Source organism: Sinohyriopsis cumingii, chromosome 12 (genome assembly GCF_028554795.1).
Source record: "Sinohyriopsis cumingii isolate HCF-2022 chromosome 12, ASM2855479v2, whole genome shotgun sequence".
Lineage (NCBI taxonomy): Eukaryota > Metazoa > Mollusca > Bivalvia > Unionida > Unionidae > Sinohyriopsis > Sinohyriopsis cumingii.
In genome coordinates, this window is record NC_142972.1 from 25,927,606 (window position 1) to 25,946,373 (window position 18,768).

Genomic DNA, 18,768 nt, shown 5'->3' on the forward strand with positions numbered 1-18,768 from the left:
AATGTAATTTGTGAACCCCAAATATGGTAGAAAGCTGCCATTGCTTAATTAGTGTCAATGTCCTCTGCTACATCAGTAATAAAACTGGACCAACAAAAACTTAGGAATACATGGTAAACTACAACTTTGTGAACATTACCCATGCAGTTAAAGAGTTAAAAAATTTAAAGATGAGATATAATGAGTATATCTGGACAGGGGAGAAACTACCAATATGAAGCACACAGTCTTAAGGATGAACATGTACAAAACCAAACATAATAAATCTTCCTGAGGCGATCCATCTGGAAAGTAACATTCCTATTCCTAAAGGCTTGGTTCATTAGAACCAACTAAAGTCATTAAAAAGAAACCTAATAAACCCACGAGGACAGAGATGAAATGTTGGTGATATCTAAAAGTTAACACCTTAGACCAATGAGCCAATCAGACAATAACAATGAACCAATAACATAATCCTATTATGAGCTAAGAGTATATTATTCCATAAATGCGATGCATTTTGTATCATACAATTGCTTCAGCTGCAGCATGATTATGGTTTTTGTATTGAATTTACTTAAAGAAACAGGATATATTAGTGTTACGACTCTGTGGTCATAAACAAAGTAACAGTAAGAAGCGAAACAAACAAGTTTAGTAAAATTAGGAAATAATTTATTTTTCTATGCTGCAAAGTGAACATTTATGGTGAGACAAACTTAGAGTATTCTAAATTAAATTCAAAATAATTTTAAAATGTTCTATCACAAGTCCAAAAGCTTAGAATGCTCCAATTGAATTCCAATACTGAGTGTACTGATGTACCAATAGTTTTGAAAATGCTAATGTATCAATTGTTTTGATGTATCACAATGATATAATACAGAATGTCTTTTAATGAATTCACAATAATCACAAGGCAGTGTTTTAGTTTAAAATGTCGATGAGCACTTTCTAATTCCAATTAATAATTAAAATAACTAAATAATATCAAATTATGTCTGAACACAACTATAAATCATTCAATGGATCTAACTTCAAACAGGATTGAATGATTGTTTACTAAAACCTCTTTATATACAGACTGTCACATGACCGATGATGCAATAGTAATTTCTAGACAAAGTTACAGATTTTGATCTTAAATTTTAGTAAACAACATCAGAATCAGTTAGACACAATACTCAGCAATGACAATGGTCCATAACTTCACATTCAATCATGTACAAAGATCAAGCACACAATATAAATTAAATATGTGTTAGTGTCTTTGACTGGGGTAGGACGTTGGTACTCTGATTTACTACAAATACTTAAATAACAGAGACTGTTCAAAGTAATCTTAAACACTGAAATAACTAATGAATACACTTTGAAATGACCAATGGATACATTTCGAAATGACTAATGCATACTTTTAAACGACTAAAGAATACATTTTGAAATGACCAATGAATACACTTTGAAATGACTGATGAATAAAATTTTAAAAGACTAATGAATATGCCTTGAACAGACTAAAGAATGCACTTTAAAATGACTAATGAATAAGCTCTAAAATGACTAATACACTTTTAAATGACTAATGAATATACGTTAAAATAACTAAATATACTTTGAAATAATTAATGACTATACTTTCAATGATTAAAAATTAGATTTTAAATGGCTAATGAATGCACAGAAATGACAAATGAATACTTGTTCGAAAGACTAAAGAATACCCATTCAAATGACTAATGAATACACTTTAAAATGACTAATGAATAAACTTGTAAAGAAAAACGAATGCACTTTTAAATGGCTAATGAATATACTTTTAAATCACTAAAAATTACATTCTAAATGACCAATCAATATACTGTAAATAACTAATGCATACACTTTGAAATGATAAATATGAATACTTTGTAAAGACCATTGAATAAACTTTTAAAAGACTAATGAATATACTTTAAATGGCTAAAGAATAGATTTTAAGTGACTAATGAATACACTTTGAAATGACAACTTAATACAAAATAATGACTAATGAATACATGTTCAAATGACTAAAGAATACCCATAAAAATAATGACTAATGAATATACTTTGAAATGACTAATGAATACACTTAAAGAAACTAATGAATACACTTTGTAAAGACCAATGAATGCACATCGAAATGACTAATATATACACTTTTAAACAATACACTTTGAAAGGATCAGTGAATACACTTTGAAAAGATTAATACATACACTTTAAATGACTAATGAATTCACTTTTGAAAAGACTAGTGATTACCATGAAAAATCTAACGAATACACTTTGAAAACAAAAGTGTATAAACTTTAATTAAATTAATCAATACACTTTGAAAAGACTAATGAATACACTACAGCAAGAGTAATGAATACTCTTTGAAATGGCTAGTGAATACACTGAAAAGAAGAATGAATAACATTTGAAATTACCAACGAGTCCACATTGAAAAGACTAATGAATGTACTTTGAAATGACTAATCAATACACTGAAAAGAGTAATGAATAAACTTTGAAAATACTAATGGATACGCATTGAAAAGACTAATGAATACACTTTTTAAGGTTTAATGAATATCCTTTGATAACAATATTGATATAATTTCAAATGACTAGTGATTACACAGTGAAAAAACCATGAATGAATTTTGAAAAGGCTATGTAGAATGTAAAAGGACTAATGAATAAACTTTGATCAGTCGAATGAATACAATTTGAAAAAACTAATGAATACTATTTGAAAAGTCTAACGAATACATTCTGAAATGACTAGTGAAGACACTTTGAAAAGATTAGTGAGTACACTTTGAAATGAATAATGAATATCCTTTGAAGAGACAAATGAGTTCACTTTGAAACGACTAGTGAATACACTTTTAAAATATTAATGAATACACTTTGAAAAGACTAATGAATACACTGTGAAACGAGTGATGAAAAACTTTGAAAAGACTTACAGATACACTTTGAAATGGCAGATGAATACACTTTAAAAGGTTTAATGAATATACTTTGAAACTACTAATGTATACACTTCCAATTGACAAGAGAATATACTGTGAAAAGACAATGAATACATTTTGAAAAGATTATTAAGTCACTGTGAAAAGAGTAATGAATCAGTTTTGAAAAGTCTAATGAATATAATTACACAAAATTAATAAAAATACTATGTGAAAAGACTAATGAATAAACTTTGAAAAACTAATGAATACAAGTTAGAAGACCAATGAATTATTTTTGAAAGAACTAATGAATACACTGGAAAGGACAATTAGTTATTGTCGAAAATACTAATAAATAGACAACTAAAATTATAATGAATACACTTTTCTTCCAAATAAGGAAGAGGAATTAGTGGCCTGCTGCATATGATGACACTGACTCCCAGGTGATGCTATTTCTCAGTCGTCTGAATCCGACAACGGACGCTTTGTTCCCCTTTCTATTCTTCGTGTGGCTAGAGATAAAATGTCTTTGATTATAATCAATATAGCACTTAATGATGTAATTTTGTTTGTATTATAAAATCATGAAGTAAAATCCCCAGAAGCGTTATCAATGGCCATGTTATTAGCATGCCAAAGAGTAAACCTCTACATGAAAGAAAAATGAAGAAACGAAGAGACTAAGCATTTCTTAATTATAGTACCAGTGTCCGAAAGTAATTACCGTGGTCACCTTTCACTAATATATAATATCAGTACAAAACAACTGTTTATCTATTCTAAGCTCTTTCCTCTGTAAATGAGCAATTATCAAAGACAATTATAGAAAGTAGACAAACATTAGGCAATTAATAACAAGAAAGCACTGAATTAAATATTTGACCAACCTGACAAAAGATTGTAAAATCCTAAGCATAATCTCAGATCTACTCCTTGATTAATTCCAGATTTCCAGATCAGTAAATTTAATGCTTTATTCATATCCATAAATCATGAGCATTACAGTGATGGCTTAAACCATAATGATTTCTCCATGTGTGTGCATAAAAAAATAATTAGGAACTAACTTGGAGGCCCAAATTGAAGAATTAAAACTACAGTTACATGCAATTAAGTCAGCACAGGGAAGGATTAATGCGCAAGTAACCTCATGTGAAATAGCAATTCAGACAGACTCCCAAATAGCAACGATGTCAGATGCTCAGACACAGACAATCCCAATACCAGTCAAAAGAAAATGTAAAATGACCATACAAGTAGCAACTGATACCCAAAGTAATCCTGCATTGCAAACAACAGTACCCCCCTTTCAGTCATGTGTCACACCTGTAACAGCAATAAGTGTATACCCATGGCCCTCAGCTCAGAAAAGTCTTTCACCTGTACCAACAACTGCATTTCTCGGTGCTCAGACAAATGTGTCATCATCAGCTCGATTAGCTCCCACAACTGAGAGACGAATTTTAGCACTCATTCCTCCAAGAGATGTTTCTTAAATACAAACCACCCAAGTCCAACACATGAAATCACAAGCAAGAATAGATATGACTCTAATAATTGGCTCCTCAATATTAAAAACTATAATACCAAGGAGACTTCACGAAACAGATGAACAGACTTTAAGAGGTGCAAAAATCAACAACATCACGGACAGAATAATGAATATTGACCTAACCAAATACAACCAAATTATTATTTTAGTAGGTGGACATGATGCCAGTCATTATGACAGTCATTAAATGAAGTCAGAACAGACTTGAAAGTTTACTGTATGCTTTTGGTATTGCAGTCCAGATACATGTAAAATAATGATATCAGGACTACCTCCTTGTGTGGACACCAGGGTGAAAGAAATCAATGATCTGATAATTGACCAATCTGAAGACTTCAACCTACAGTACATTCCACAATTCACATCTTTCTTTCTTCAGAACCAGGATGTCAACCTAAGCCTCTGCCACAGAGACAAAATTCATTTAAGTAGAAAAGGAACCTCACATCTAGTGAGAAATATTGACATTTATGCCCCCATTTTTAGGCACTATAATGAAGATTACTGTCTCTACTGTGGAGAAACTGGGCATGTGACACAGGTATGCCATCATGGCAAACAGACTGAGCGCTTCAGATGCCATACATTTGAACACAAACAAGACTCTGTCAGTCAATGTATTATACATATTTAAGGAAGCTGGCAATAAGGTGAATGCCAGTGCTTCATTTATAAAAATTCTAAATGTACCTAGTGAGACTCTTGTCTCTAACTATTCAATAAACACTATTGTAAATGCAAAAGTTAACGGATTTTAAGGATCTGTAAGTGACTTTGAAGATGCTAATATATACAAACATTTAAATATGAAAATAGGATATATGAATGATAAAAGTAGTATGGAGACAATCTCAGTGAGTACCCCATTGCATGATAACATGTATATAATTGATACAAAACTAAATACGATGGTTTTAACACAGGTCACTTAAATGTACAAGGTATAGTGGGAAAAAGAGACCAGACTAAGTTAATGTTGTCTTCCAAAGAAAATAATATACATGTTTTAGGACGACTCACTGAAACCAAATTAAATGCTAACCACAATGATAATATATTTTACTGTCAAGGCTACAATAAACCATTACGTAGGGACAGAGAGACAGCAGGGGGAGATCTTGTTGTATACATTTGGAAAGAGGTAAATGCAGAAAGATGACTTGGAGTCACATGAAATGCAGAGTATCTGGGTGGAAATTTCTCAAAACAAAGCAAAATCATTCCTAGTTGGTTTCATTCATATGTCACCTTCCTCCAAAGCAATTCAGAATGATAACGTTTTGAAACAAATGCAAAATGTTCTTGCACATGATAAAGAAACATATATACTAGGCGATATAATTAAGGACCTTCTCAATACTCAAATAAGGAGCAACTGAATGGAATTTATTGAATCATTAGGCCTAGTCCAGCTGGTAAATGAGCCCACAAGGGTAAAGAAAAATCAAGTACTTATATTGATCACATTTACACCAAACTACCAGACAAGGTGATTGTGTTAATGTACCGAATGTTGGTCTTAGTTACCACTATCCTTTTTTTAACACAAAAGGTTAAATGCAAGAGAAATAAGACAAATACATACAAAACGAACGCTTACAGATTGTTCAAACCTTTGAATGAAGAACAATTTCTCAATGACCTATATAAAGTTCCATGGAATATGATACAAAATTTGGATGACATAGATGAAGCTCTGAGTGTGTGGATTGACTTATTTATGGATGTAGTCTCTAAGCATGCACCAATGAAAGTACATCGAATAACAAATTAAATCCATCCTAATTGGCTACTACTGAAATCCTAGATGATATGAAAACACGAGACCAATTCAAGGCTATGGGAAACCATGCACAACATAAAGTATGGAGAAAAAAATAACAAGTATAATTAAAAAAACTAAAAATTCCTATTATCACTCATTGCTTGAAAACAAAAATGCAACACAAAGTCCATTCGGAACGTCTTCAGTGAACTCACTGGAGGAACGCACAAAGATCAGACAAATAAAATTCACTCACTTCTGGTAAATGACACCAAAGTCACTGATGACGCTGACATTGCAAATGTTGTCAATTATTTTTTCACCAGCATTACCACAAACTTTTAAAACAAAACAGTGATAAAAAAGAACTTTAATGAACAGAAAAAGTTCTGCAGCAGCAAAATCTCTAAGGAGGTATGTTTCTCTATTCCATCAGTATAGAATAAACTTTCTTAGAAACTGTCTCAGTGACCTTGATATCAAGAAAGCGACAGGACTGGTTCAGATTGGTCCACAACTCATTAAATCTTTTGCCTCTGTTATTTTAGATAGCATAAGATTCATAATCAATTTAATTATTGCAACTTCATCTGTCCCCAAAATATGGAAATTTGCGAACGTAACTCCTATTCATAAATCTGGTTATGAGGATGATGCTGATAACTACCGACCAATCTCAATACTACCAAACTTGTCAAAATTGATTGAAAAACATGTCCGCAACTCAGTCATGTCATATTTAACCAAGCACATGATGTTGCACCCTAATCAATCAGGCTTTAGACATAAATATTCATGTGATACTGCATTGACCTCCCTAAGTGATAAATGGATTCAAGCACTTGACCAAGGTAGAATAATAGGATCTGTATTTGTAGATTTCAGGAAAGCTTTTGATATGGTGGATCATGAAATCCTTTTGAAGAAACTGAAAATCTACCAACGTGAAGAAAGCATGCTTAAATGGTTTACTTCATACTTAAGTGAGAGAAGACAACATGTTCATATAAATACTGTTTTGTTTGAACCCGGAATAATTAAATATGGAGTACCACAAGGATCAATACTATGTCCATTACTATTTATTTTATTTATTAATGATCTACCACTTTTACTAAGGGACTCAATATCGTCTACAGATCTCTATGCAGATGACACAACATTGCCAGACATCCAAAACACAAAACATTAACTCTAAATTTCTTTACAAAATGCCCTAAATAAACTGTACAACTGGTGCACATGCAATGACATGTTGGTAAATACAGGGAAAACTAAAATATTAATTATCTCAACATGGCAAAAAAAGGACAAATCTTGATAGTGATGAACTATGTCTGACATGGAAGGGGAAAAAAATGTGCAAATGGTCTGTAATGATACTACTTGGTGTTTTGGTAGATAATAACCTATCGTGTGCTGAAAATATCAAACATATCAGTACAAAAGTGAATTCAAGTTTATGGCTTCTTAGTAGGATAAGACATTTCTCCCTGAATGGCACAGAAAACTATTTTATAACAGTCACATACAACACTATTTAGACTACTGTAATACAGTATGGGCTAATTCAGATGATAAAAACATAGCAAAGCTGGCACATCGTCAAATAAGAGCATTTGGGCTGACATCAATCCAGAAAGAAAGCAAGGAAAATTTAGTTGGTAAGTTACAAAATGTTACCTATTAAAGACCGAATCCGTTTGAGAAAAGCCAAATTAACGTACAGAATATTCAATAATAGTGTTTCTGAATATTTACAATCACTATTCCAGTATAGGCTACCTGGCAATGCTCCCCACCTATGATCCATGTCTACCAAACAGTATAAAATTCTCAAATCAAATAAGGAATTATTTTTGCAAATTTCCAGTACTCGGGAGCTTTGCTCTGGAATAGTGTTCCAGTTGATATTAGAAATGCCCACTCTATTTCCTTCTTCCAAACCCAATATATCCAGTGGCTTCAGATATGCAGCTAAAATAAATAAATTCCTTGGTATGAGAGCCTCAAGGTCAATTAGTTCTTTGCTAAATGTGTTGCTCTCTTTAAATATAGTCATTATTATTATTATTATTATTATTATTATTATTATTATTATTAATACATGTAACTTTCTACACTGCTTAAAAATATATCGGAAAATTAAATAAAAATATTAATCATTTGTTAAGGATTACAACATAATGCAGTGAAAGTTAAATGCCTCAGTTAGTGTGACAATACCTACAGTGATATATTTTGACGAACATGTCATAATCTAAATTTAAACAAAAAATGTCGGCTATTGTAATATGGACTAATTTAGAATTAATAGGAACTGTATCACTGGGTATGGTGAGCTCTTGTGAAGCAAAACAAATATGTCATAACACTGCAATAATCCAAAATCGACTAGTCTAGACTAAGTACTTTAAGACATTTGCAACAAATAAGGTTAAACTTTGGATTAAAGATTTACTGCTTGATCATGTATCACCTTTGGATAAAAATCTGTGCTACGAATCTATGGTCATGAACTAAGAAAAAGAAGCAAAACCAACAAATTTTGTAAAACGTAGCAATTTATTTATCAATATTATACAATGAAAAGTTATAAGAAAATTACAGTTGTATGAATTGAATGCAAATAATCTTAGCAAAGTCTTTTAAAGTCCAAAAGAATTGAAAGCCCCGTGTACAATTCAGATTCAAGTACACACTGGTCCGCCCAAACTCCTGACATGTCAAAATGGCATTGTCCAGAACTCCCTAGAATTATTCATAATAGTTCCAAAATTATATTACTGTCCAATGAGCACTTTCTATTTCCACCAAATATGCATCCTCTCAAATAATATCTAATTAAACATAAATTACGTCTGCAGGCTTGATGTTGAAATAAGAAAACAAGAAATACGAATCAGAAAATTGCCCCTATCCAAGTGACCTATATAAAGGTGAAGAGGGCTAAAACATGCATATAGTAAATACTACTACGTGACAAATCACAACTATCCAATAATGTAAAAGAACTCACAGGATTTAACCCATCTAGTTGGAACTAACTTTATTTTCCTAAGATACCACCTGACGTACCTCTCGAATGGGAAATAAGCTCGAAACTCGTAAAAATATTAACTAATAATGCTAGTATTAATATATGTTAACATGTACGTTAGCATCTATTTATAATAGATCCTATGAAATTATACGTTCTAATCATACTGCAATCGACCCTATGCACGTCATTCAAATCCAACTATAGATTAAACACTACAATGTACAACCATGGATAAAAATTACAAAATGTATGGATAAAATCATGTACCAGTGTTACAAAAAAACAGAGATATAAATAACAGAATGTAATACACAGCCTGTTGAATTAGCTTTAATTTTTCGTCTCTATTGTAAATAAATCACGATATCCTTTCACGACACTTACAAAAGCTGTATTTGAACCATATAATCCTACTATAGTGATTTAATTATATTATATAGTCTCTAAGTGCACACCAAATCAACAAAAATCTGAATAAAATAAAATATTCTAAAATATCTCAATCCTCAAAATATGAAATAATCGAACAGTCAAGTTCTGACCTTCTCAAATTATTCAACATGTCAACACCTTATTAATGTGCCTTGATTTATAAATGAAATTCTACATGTATTGTACATGCACTTTTACTATAACACAAGTCAAGCCGGCCACTGAATTGAAAGAATTAAAATATAAACATCATACACCTAAATTACTTAAATAAAACTATATTGCAAATTAATACAAATAGCTCTAATAGTATATATAGGTTAATGCATTTGTATGGGAAAATACGAACGAGGTTTTTCATTAATCCTGCACGACCTTCGGGAGCTGAGTACTGTTCAGAAGAAAAAAAATTCATACTTTCCCATACAAATATAGTAACCTTTTTATTACATACTCATTTTGTTATTACTACCTAAGGCATAATAATAAAATACAAAAACAAGAAACAATGTAATTGAATGTATGTTTTATTCCAAAATAAATATGCAACCTGTAGATTTATCAATACACAATAACAGTATTCATGCGCACATAGCACCGCCCAAAGAGCATTAAACTTGTTACCTTACCACGCGCTCAGTCACTTATTTAAAAAAGAAATTTCATTTTGTTTTATCTAAACCTGAGATTTAAATTCATATTATGAATGACTGCTCTATTGAACACATTTCCCAGTTGGTCACTAATGGAGGGATTTAGTTTTTCTGTCAATCCAACTAAATTCTGATTATCTAGTCTGCACGTTGTACATACGGCTTGAGGGACTGGCGTTGACAACAAGCTGCATATCTGTTTCTGTTCTGCAATTGATAGTTAGGAATCATAAGCTGGAAAACATATGAAAGTCTTTTAATTTAAATCCTCAAGATGTGGGATTAAACATTGTTTTGCAGTAAACAACAACATTCTTTTCATTTTGGAGTGCTGTAAATTCTCTTCTGGAATGTGATTTCGGTTTTAAATTTAGTCTAGATTACATGCCTACATATTACAGTACATTTCCGCGCTATGGATCTGTATTTGGAATCTACGTTATTCTAATTAGCAGAAATAGCCCACAAAGTACATTTTGAGGAGATTCACGATACAGAAAGGCAAGCAGATTTATTATATTATTACCAGTTATAGACGGCATATTTTTATTTCCAGCAATTTGCAAGATTTTTGTTGGAGAGGCCCCAGCTCTCGATACGGTCCTCGCAGTAATCATCTTTACTAAAAGGTTGGTAATTCTCCCTTAGATTTCTGCCCTTTTCGCGGCTCCTTCATCAAATATCCCAGTTGATTAACCCCCACTGGTTTTGGGATAATACCTGCAATTTTTAATGTTGTGTCAAGTAAAATATATTTTTTGATTTAAATTATTTTGCAAAGTACACTTTTAAATTTCAGTCTGATTAAAACAAAATTATTTCCTTTTACTAACTTTGTTTTAAAAATCTCTTTGTTTTCTTATATTTTGCAATGATCATTGATGCATTTGATTTTGAAAATTGTTTGGTATGTGTGGAGTACTCATTTTATTACCGATTTTCACTTTTGTTTACTTTCATATCTACTTTAGTTCATTCATTAAATTGTCCGAGTTTTTCACGTTTCTTTCTTTCTTTTTATTTTTGTTTTAAATAAGGACATTAACTGAATCTGTACAAAGATGATTTCCATATTTGGGAAGCTTCTTGCAGTTTCTGCATCTGAATTGGGGTCAAATAAAAAGGGTTGTCATCATCCATCATTTTCAACGGTCTTTATTTCAAATACTGACGGTAAAGATGAACTGGGTTTCGCTCTGGTGCTGTTCCGGTGGGAAAAATGGGAGGTATTGTTGCTCTGTAGTCATCCCTCCCAGTTCAGTCAAAGGTGTTGATATCCCTCTCAGCATATTGAAGATATTGGGTACCGATGGAATCTGGGAAAATGGATACCTCTCCAAACTTTAACTTTCTGTGCTCATCTTGGCCTCTACATCCAAACATTTTCCCAAAAACGTAGAACAGGGAAATTGCAAAGTATCAGGAGTGCGAGAGCCCATTTCACCATTGGAAAATAAAGCTTCTTCGTCATTGTGGTTTATTAGCTCTGATGCTTTTGCTTTTCTTCCAAAACCAGCCTTCTTCAGTTGCATTTTGTTAGAACTTAATACTTCGACTGACTTCTGAAGTGGACAGTCTCTAAGATAAATGAAATACCCCTGCCTTTCTATGCTATTTTTTATATATAGAATCTAAGGAGCATGGCTCATAGTCAGAAGCATTTATTATGCAAAACTTCATAACATCTCCTTCTCTGCTAAATAGCATACATATAGAAATGATCTGGAATATTATTGTCAATGTAGCATGTCTTATGTTTGCTGTCAGAAAGTCATCGCTGACCATTTATGATATCACGTTCAATCGCTTGTCACATTGTCAACTTTGCATCTCTAATTTCACATATCTCAAGCAATTGGTTTACTTCAACCACAGACAAATAAAAAAAAACAAAAGTGCAGGCGTCTGCATCCATTGTTTGTTTACAATACAAAATAGTTTTTAAAAGAGATACTATTTTGAGACACACACATCGTACAACATACATCTGTTCAGTCTCGCAAAATACTGAATGATTCGTACAAAGTAAAGTTGACGGGGTTGAATATATATATATATATATATATATATATATATATATATATATATATATATATATATATATATATATATATATATATATATATCGTCTCTCATTAATTTACCTGAGGAAGATGAATATCATCTGAAAATTTGATTTCATTTTATAGGGTCAATGGGATTTTAATAATCACTCTCGTAGAAGTTCATACAAAGAGGTTTGGGAGAAGGGGAGCAGCAGTTAGCAACCAGTAAGATGAGTTAATTTTAAAGTAGTGATGTTTATTTAAAAGTCAATAGAAGCAACTTATTGACATGCCTGACAAAAGAAACACATGTTCAACTTTCTCAAGGCAATTAATTTTGAAGGCTCTGTCGCTGGATAGCTATAATGTTCTTGTTCTTGGAGTTAATGATATTCAAACATCAGAAATAATGATCTTTGTAGTATATTTTCCAATCACGAGGAAGATTGCACCTGAATGAATTACTATAGATCATTTCAGATACTACTTTTAGCTGACCAAACCTATCCCATAGCCGCATCCGGTACGGTCATGCGCATTTGACGTAGGGCAACTCGAGTGACCTACACTTCTTACATGAATAGAACATTTGTCATTTGTCATTTAATATCGCCGCAGATAGTTGTAAACAATAATATGACAGCCCACAAGTATAAGAGTTGAACTGTACGTTTTCATCAAGTATTTTTAACAATAATGAGTATCTATTGCTTTATGTTACTGCATCGTGACTCTCATCTTAACCCCGCCCCCTTATGACTGCATGGTAATGAATAATCGGTAAATAAACAAGTTAACTTGTCTAATTAGCAGCAAACAATGAACATCAAAGGCGGCAGATCACATATTAAGCAGATTTCTAAAAGATTTGCCATTTAGTTCATAAATTAAATGGAAATGAACGTGAATCCCAAAACTGCTTATGATACATTGGATTGGCTAAGGAATTTACTCTCTCTCTCTCTCTCTCTCTCTCTCTCTGTCTCTATCTCTCTCCTTAGTTTGTTAACTCCTTGAAGAAGTATGGATAATAATGATGAGTTAACTCATCCTGCGATACATTGACAACGGCCAGTTGCTACAGTACTATCAGATATGTGTAACTCATGTGGCTTCTCAGATTGGGCTTGGGATCTGATTACGTTGGCATTGATAATGCTGTTTCACCTGAATACATCCATCCACTATGAAATTAGTTATAGGCAACAATGAGATTTGTACGTCCTGATGTTTTCGCGAGTATATGTCTTGAAGAGTCATCAAAATACACGTATATTTGTACAATTTGTAATTCTGGTCACATAGGAAAATCGTCCACCCACCCCTTTCCTTTCAGAAATGGGTCATCCAACTTTGTAAGTCCTATCCAGTACCGCGGACAGGGTAGAACAAATTCCGGGGGACCACAACGGTCAGGGGATCCACTGTTGTTTCAATTTATGATTCGCTGGGGCCTACTTGATAATTCTTCCTTGGGCCCACTAATCCTGTCCGCTGTTCTGGTTCTCTCTGATGCTTTTTGTGCTCATATCTACTTTTCTCTTTTAGGCAGATTACTGAACTATTCACTCATGATTATTAAACACATTATTTCTGTGAAGGGTGTACAGATGTCAAACCCTTACAAATTTGGGGTTCTTCCTCCACCATTAATACTGGCCGCCATGTATAGCCTATCTTGTGCTGAAAAATGGCGTTAAACCCTACAACAACAACAACAACTTACAAATTTGTTTGAAACTTTCTTCACGAGCATACACTATGCTAATGATAATCGCTTAAACGTTGCCCTACGTTGATTGCTCATGCGTTAAATGTTGGAGTGGAAAAACCCAAATTCGACTTCCTGAAAAAGGTCTATACAACTAACCACCCTCAGCATGTACCTGTCTCACTTTTGTAAACATCGTGAGACATGTTTCACTTTTCTGGCGGACAGAGCGACAACGCTTTGTTGTCAACGTTTTGTGTTAAAGATTTTGCAAGTCATTGCGGAGGGTGGGGTGGTCATACATACATAGGAAGACAATGGGGTCCGTAAAACACTTGCTCAACTTTTCATGGTGCATATGTTTTCTTAGACATAAATAAACTATTTAACTCGATGACCATGTAGGCAGGGAAGATGTTTACACCTTTAGGTTCATTTCGTCCAAAACTTTCCACATACTTTAACATTGATTTTGCCGTATGCACCTCTCGGGGCTTCTAAATAATGACCTTCCAAAGGAATATGGATGAATACAAATCCAAACGAAGTGAATACTTGCCACGTAAAGGTATGTATAATCAAATTCTAAAAAGTGACACCTATTACTGAAATAGTCGATGTTAAATGCCTACATGACTTGTTTTATACCCCACTCCACTTCAACCACGAAGTGAATCTACCAATTCTACCACCAGTCTGCTACTTACGCATGCCTTCTGTAACGATTCCCTCTAGCAGAGACTGATTTCCAGAATCCATGTTATCATCATCCGTAAAGACCTCCTCCTCGATTGAAGGTGTATGTTCTAGTGACATGGAATGAAAGTTTGACGGCATGCTATCCAGGCTGCTTCCAGCAATGGACTCACCGATTCCGCTATCCTGCCGACCCACGAGTACGCTAAAAGTTATTATGAAACAATGAAACAGTCAAATCCTAAGATTAGCAAAAGTAGCTGATTCCCTTCCGGTTACGTCGTGCATATAATGACTACAATCGCGTGACACCGTGTAGATTTCTTGCAATGCGGTACATGCAAGTTCTTATCCTCTCAAAAAGAATCTGGATTACGATTTTTTTCTACTTTCTCACAACTGATGTTCAGAGAGAATATTTGCTTGAAACGATTGAATACCAGATATATGTTATCGAGTGAGTGGAAATACTCAAGTTTTTCACACACGAGATGAAATATATCCATTATTCACTCATAGTAAGCAAATTTCGTTTGCTTTTCATGCTCAGAGGTATTAGCACACTTTCCCGTTCGTTTGCGTCCCTCTAAATATTTTTAAAACGAAAAGCAACGGTATTAAAAATGCGGAAAACAGTCATTTCATTCATCAAGTTATAATTTCTAACCTGATTGTTGCCAGGGGGGTCCTTAACTCTATTAACTTATTTGCGTTTCAAAGTAAACAGAAATTCTAAGTTTAAACAAGAAGACAGAATAGGCTGCTCACTGTCCTTTTCTGGTTTCTATATTATTCCATTTCTGTAAAAACTGTGTCGTCTGCGTCTAATATCTGCAATGTCCAAGTTTAATATTTCAAAAACAAACTAAACAAATAAAAAGGATGAACTCTTGTATATATGTTTTCAAAGATATGTAACTTCGTAATTTACGGAATTATTCAGATTATCAAAGACGGTGAACTGCATCACGTCTGTGTCTTGAAAAATAGACCCGCCCGTGCAAATATGGCGACCGTATTACTAAAGAAACTCATGGTCAATTCAAAACGACAACAAGATGGCGATGTGTGAGACCCCCTGGCGACAATCAGGTTAGAAATTATAAATTGATAAATGAAATGACTAAGTTTTGTGCACCTATTATATTATTGATGTCTTTGTTTTTTATATCGGTACGTGGTACAAACGAACAGGAAAGTATACGAATACTACAGTAATATGTACAACTGACTAACCTAGCATAATTCTTAACGTATTCTGCTCGATAATGTCATCGGTTTACAGTTTATGTTCTGCGATTTCTGTATGTGCGCACAGAAAATATAAATAATAACATAATCCTACTTCACAAATCAAGGCAAAACATAATATAAAATAACGAAGAACAAAGTGCTTGCACATTGTGGGATCTGTACTTTTTTCCTTAGAATGTGAAGCGAATTTGCGTACCAGTGGACCACTCAAGCGTCTAAAAATATATCAGATTTCTTGGTTGTAATGTGATCGACACAGCAGTGAAAACTGTATAATGGTATGTCACTTAAGCGAATTGTCAGAATTATTTCTCTTAACAAATCCATTAATTCATGGCATAAAATAAATTAGTTTGCTTTAAAGTAATTACATGTTTACCCCATATCAATATGATCTCATATTTAATTAATAATAATAATCGGTTTTTAGAACATTATAATACGTTTAGAAAACAACAACAACAACAATGTATTAAATTACAAAGTGTGTGCCTGGTAACAAAGAAATTAACCGTGCAGTGTTCATAGGCTATTGCAACTTTGTATCATTGATTATATAAACAACGTAGAAAAATCCCAAGGAAAATGTACACATACCATTACGACTAACCTAATACTTGTAGGCTACTTGGTGAAAGTTCAGTTTCAATGTTTTCATCCAGCCCAAATTCTTTTTCTCTCTCATTTCTGCGCATTTTGTCCCTTTTGTATGAGAGGGATGGGGAAACGGAGAGCAGAAAGGATTGCGATGGAATTGTGTTCCACAATAATTCATTTAGACAACGGGGATTACTAATAGTTTTAATCGTTATTTTCATACATCATTAATGATTAATGAGTGGAAATTCTTCATTGATTTATTGGTTTAGAATCAACAACACACAGTTGAAAGATGTTTATATATGCGTATTATTGCGCCATTGGCGGAACATATTTTGATATACCAATATTATTCGTATATCAAATTGCTTCATATCAACGCTTCAAAAGGCATATTGTTTTTAATGTATGTATGTATGTATGTATGTATATATATATATATATATATATATATATATATATATATATATATATATATATATATATATATATATATATATATATATATATATATATATATATATTACTGCTTTGATCAAAAGTGAGATGGGAATCAGCCTTTTGTTAGAGATTTTCGGGAGGGTACCTAACTTTTAACTCTCATATCTTTATGACAAACTTCTGGTTCATGGTTCACATTACAGGCAATATGTGAACTGATATGCGCGTTGTCTTACATGCATTATTTGCAAACCTCCTATGCTGTCATCGCTAGAGTTTATGCCCAATAATAGTGGCATGTGACTCCTTTAATATTTTTAGTTTTAGTCCATCGTTATTGGGGACACAACTCTATGCTACATGTTGTACCTTTGAAGTTAGTCCTTTAAATCAGACTTTCCAGTAATCTCCATTTGATTGCTTTTGAAAAGCTCGGAATGTGCATGTCCATACCAGTCTATTCATATAATCCCCTTTCAACTAACATCATACATTTTTTTTATGTGATCGATACCTCATTCAGATAGCTGATGTTCGTTTGTTACATTTCACAAAAAATTGCTAGAAATAAACCTTTTTTCACTTTAAAGCATTTCCAAAACAGATGTCAAAATTAGGTTAATCAGTATTATTTTGCAGGAATAATAGCATTTGCACAAATTGTCCATATCTGTGTACAAAAAATAAATCGTTGTTGTTGGGTTTACACCATTTTTCAGCACATTATAGGCTATACATAGCGGCCAATATTAATGGTGGAGGAAGAACCCGAGAAAACCCCTAAAAGAACCACCGACCCACGAGAAGCTACTGGCAATATTTCTCACATATCCACATTGGCCGAATCCGAGACTTGAACCCACGCAGACAGAGGTGAGATGGCAGTGATCCGTAACGGAGAGCGCTTTAGACCAGTGGTTAGTGGTTAGAGCGTCCGCCTCGGAAGCGGGAGGTTGTGGGTTCGATCCACGACCGAGTCTACCAAAGACTTACAAAAATGGTACTAACAGCTGCCTGCTTGGCGCTCAGCATTAAGAGGTTAGTGTTAGGACTGGTCGGCCTGGTGTCAGAATAATGTGACTAGGTGGGACATCATGCTACATGTCTGCGGCATGATGCCCCAGTGCTAGACATCACTATAAACTGCCACATTTTAGACATCGTAGCAATTTGACTGAAAAATTGTTAAAGCTACGTTAAAAATCCAAATCACATCACATCACCACTCGGGACCCCAAAATAAATCGTATAATGCAAATTCTTCTTCTCGTCATCCTACGTACGTACTATAGAGTTATACTGGATAAACAAAATACTGTTATAATCTAACAAAGTTATTTCTTAAATGTTGCTTAAACAATGCATTGATTTTTGAATGTCTATGACATGTCAAATGGATACAAAGAGGACATTCAAGAGATCTGGAATCATACATAACTTTTGTAATTAGCAAACAAGGAAATGATAGCGATAGTTGCAAAGGAACAATTGCCAATTTTAAGGCGCCAGTTTAGGGAATATGGGACCTTACCTGTATGGAAAAGAAGACTGCAAAAGACAAATAGTTTAGAAGAACAAAACATCACCCTGAATGGAAGAACAAATTATATTAATTTTTCAAG

The 18,768-nt window shown here is 33.3% G+C and overlaps 1 protein-coding gene across 6 annotated transcripts in view; it reads right to left on the reverse strand.

Moving 5' to 3' along the window:
• LOC149786126 (uncharacterized) overlaps window positions 1-18,768 on the reverse strand; it is an 87,964-nt gene that overhangs the window by 16,979 nt on the left and 52,217 nt on the right. For 2 of the 6 annotated variants that reach the window (XM_089976456.1, XM_089976455.1), the window contains exons 11-12: window positions 14,863-15,056; window positions 10,277-10,606 (exon numbers count right to left, since the gene is read on the reverse strand). In XM_089976456.1, coding sequence (XP_089832582.1) covers window positions 10,419-10,606; window positions 14,863-15,056 — 382 coding nt within the window. In that variant the 3' untranslated portion in view covers window positions 10,277-10,418. Of the gene's footprint in view, window positions 3,467-10,276; window positions 10,607-14,862; window positions 15,057-18,768 lie in introns of those variants that run through there. The other 4 variants (XM_089976457.1, XM_089976458.1, XM_089976459.1 and 1 more) reach the window with 4 other exon arrangements.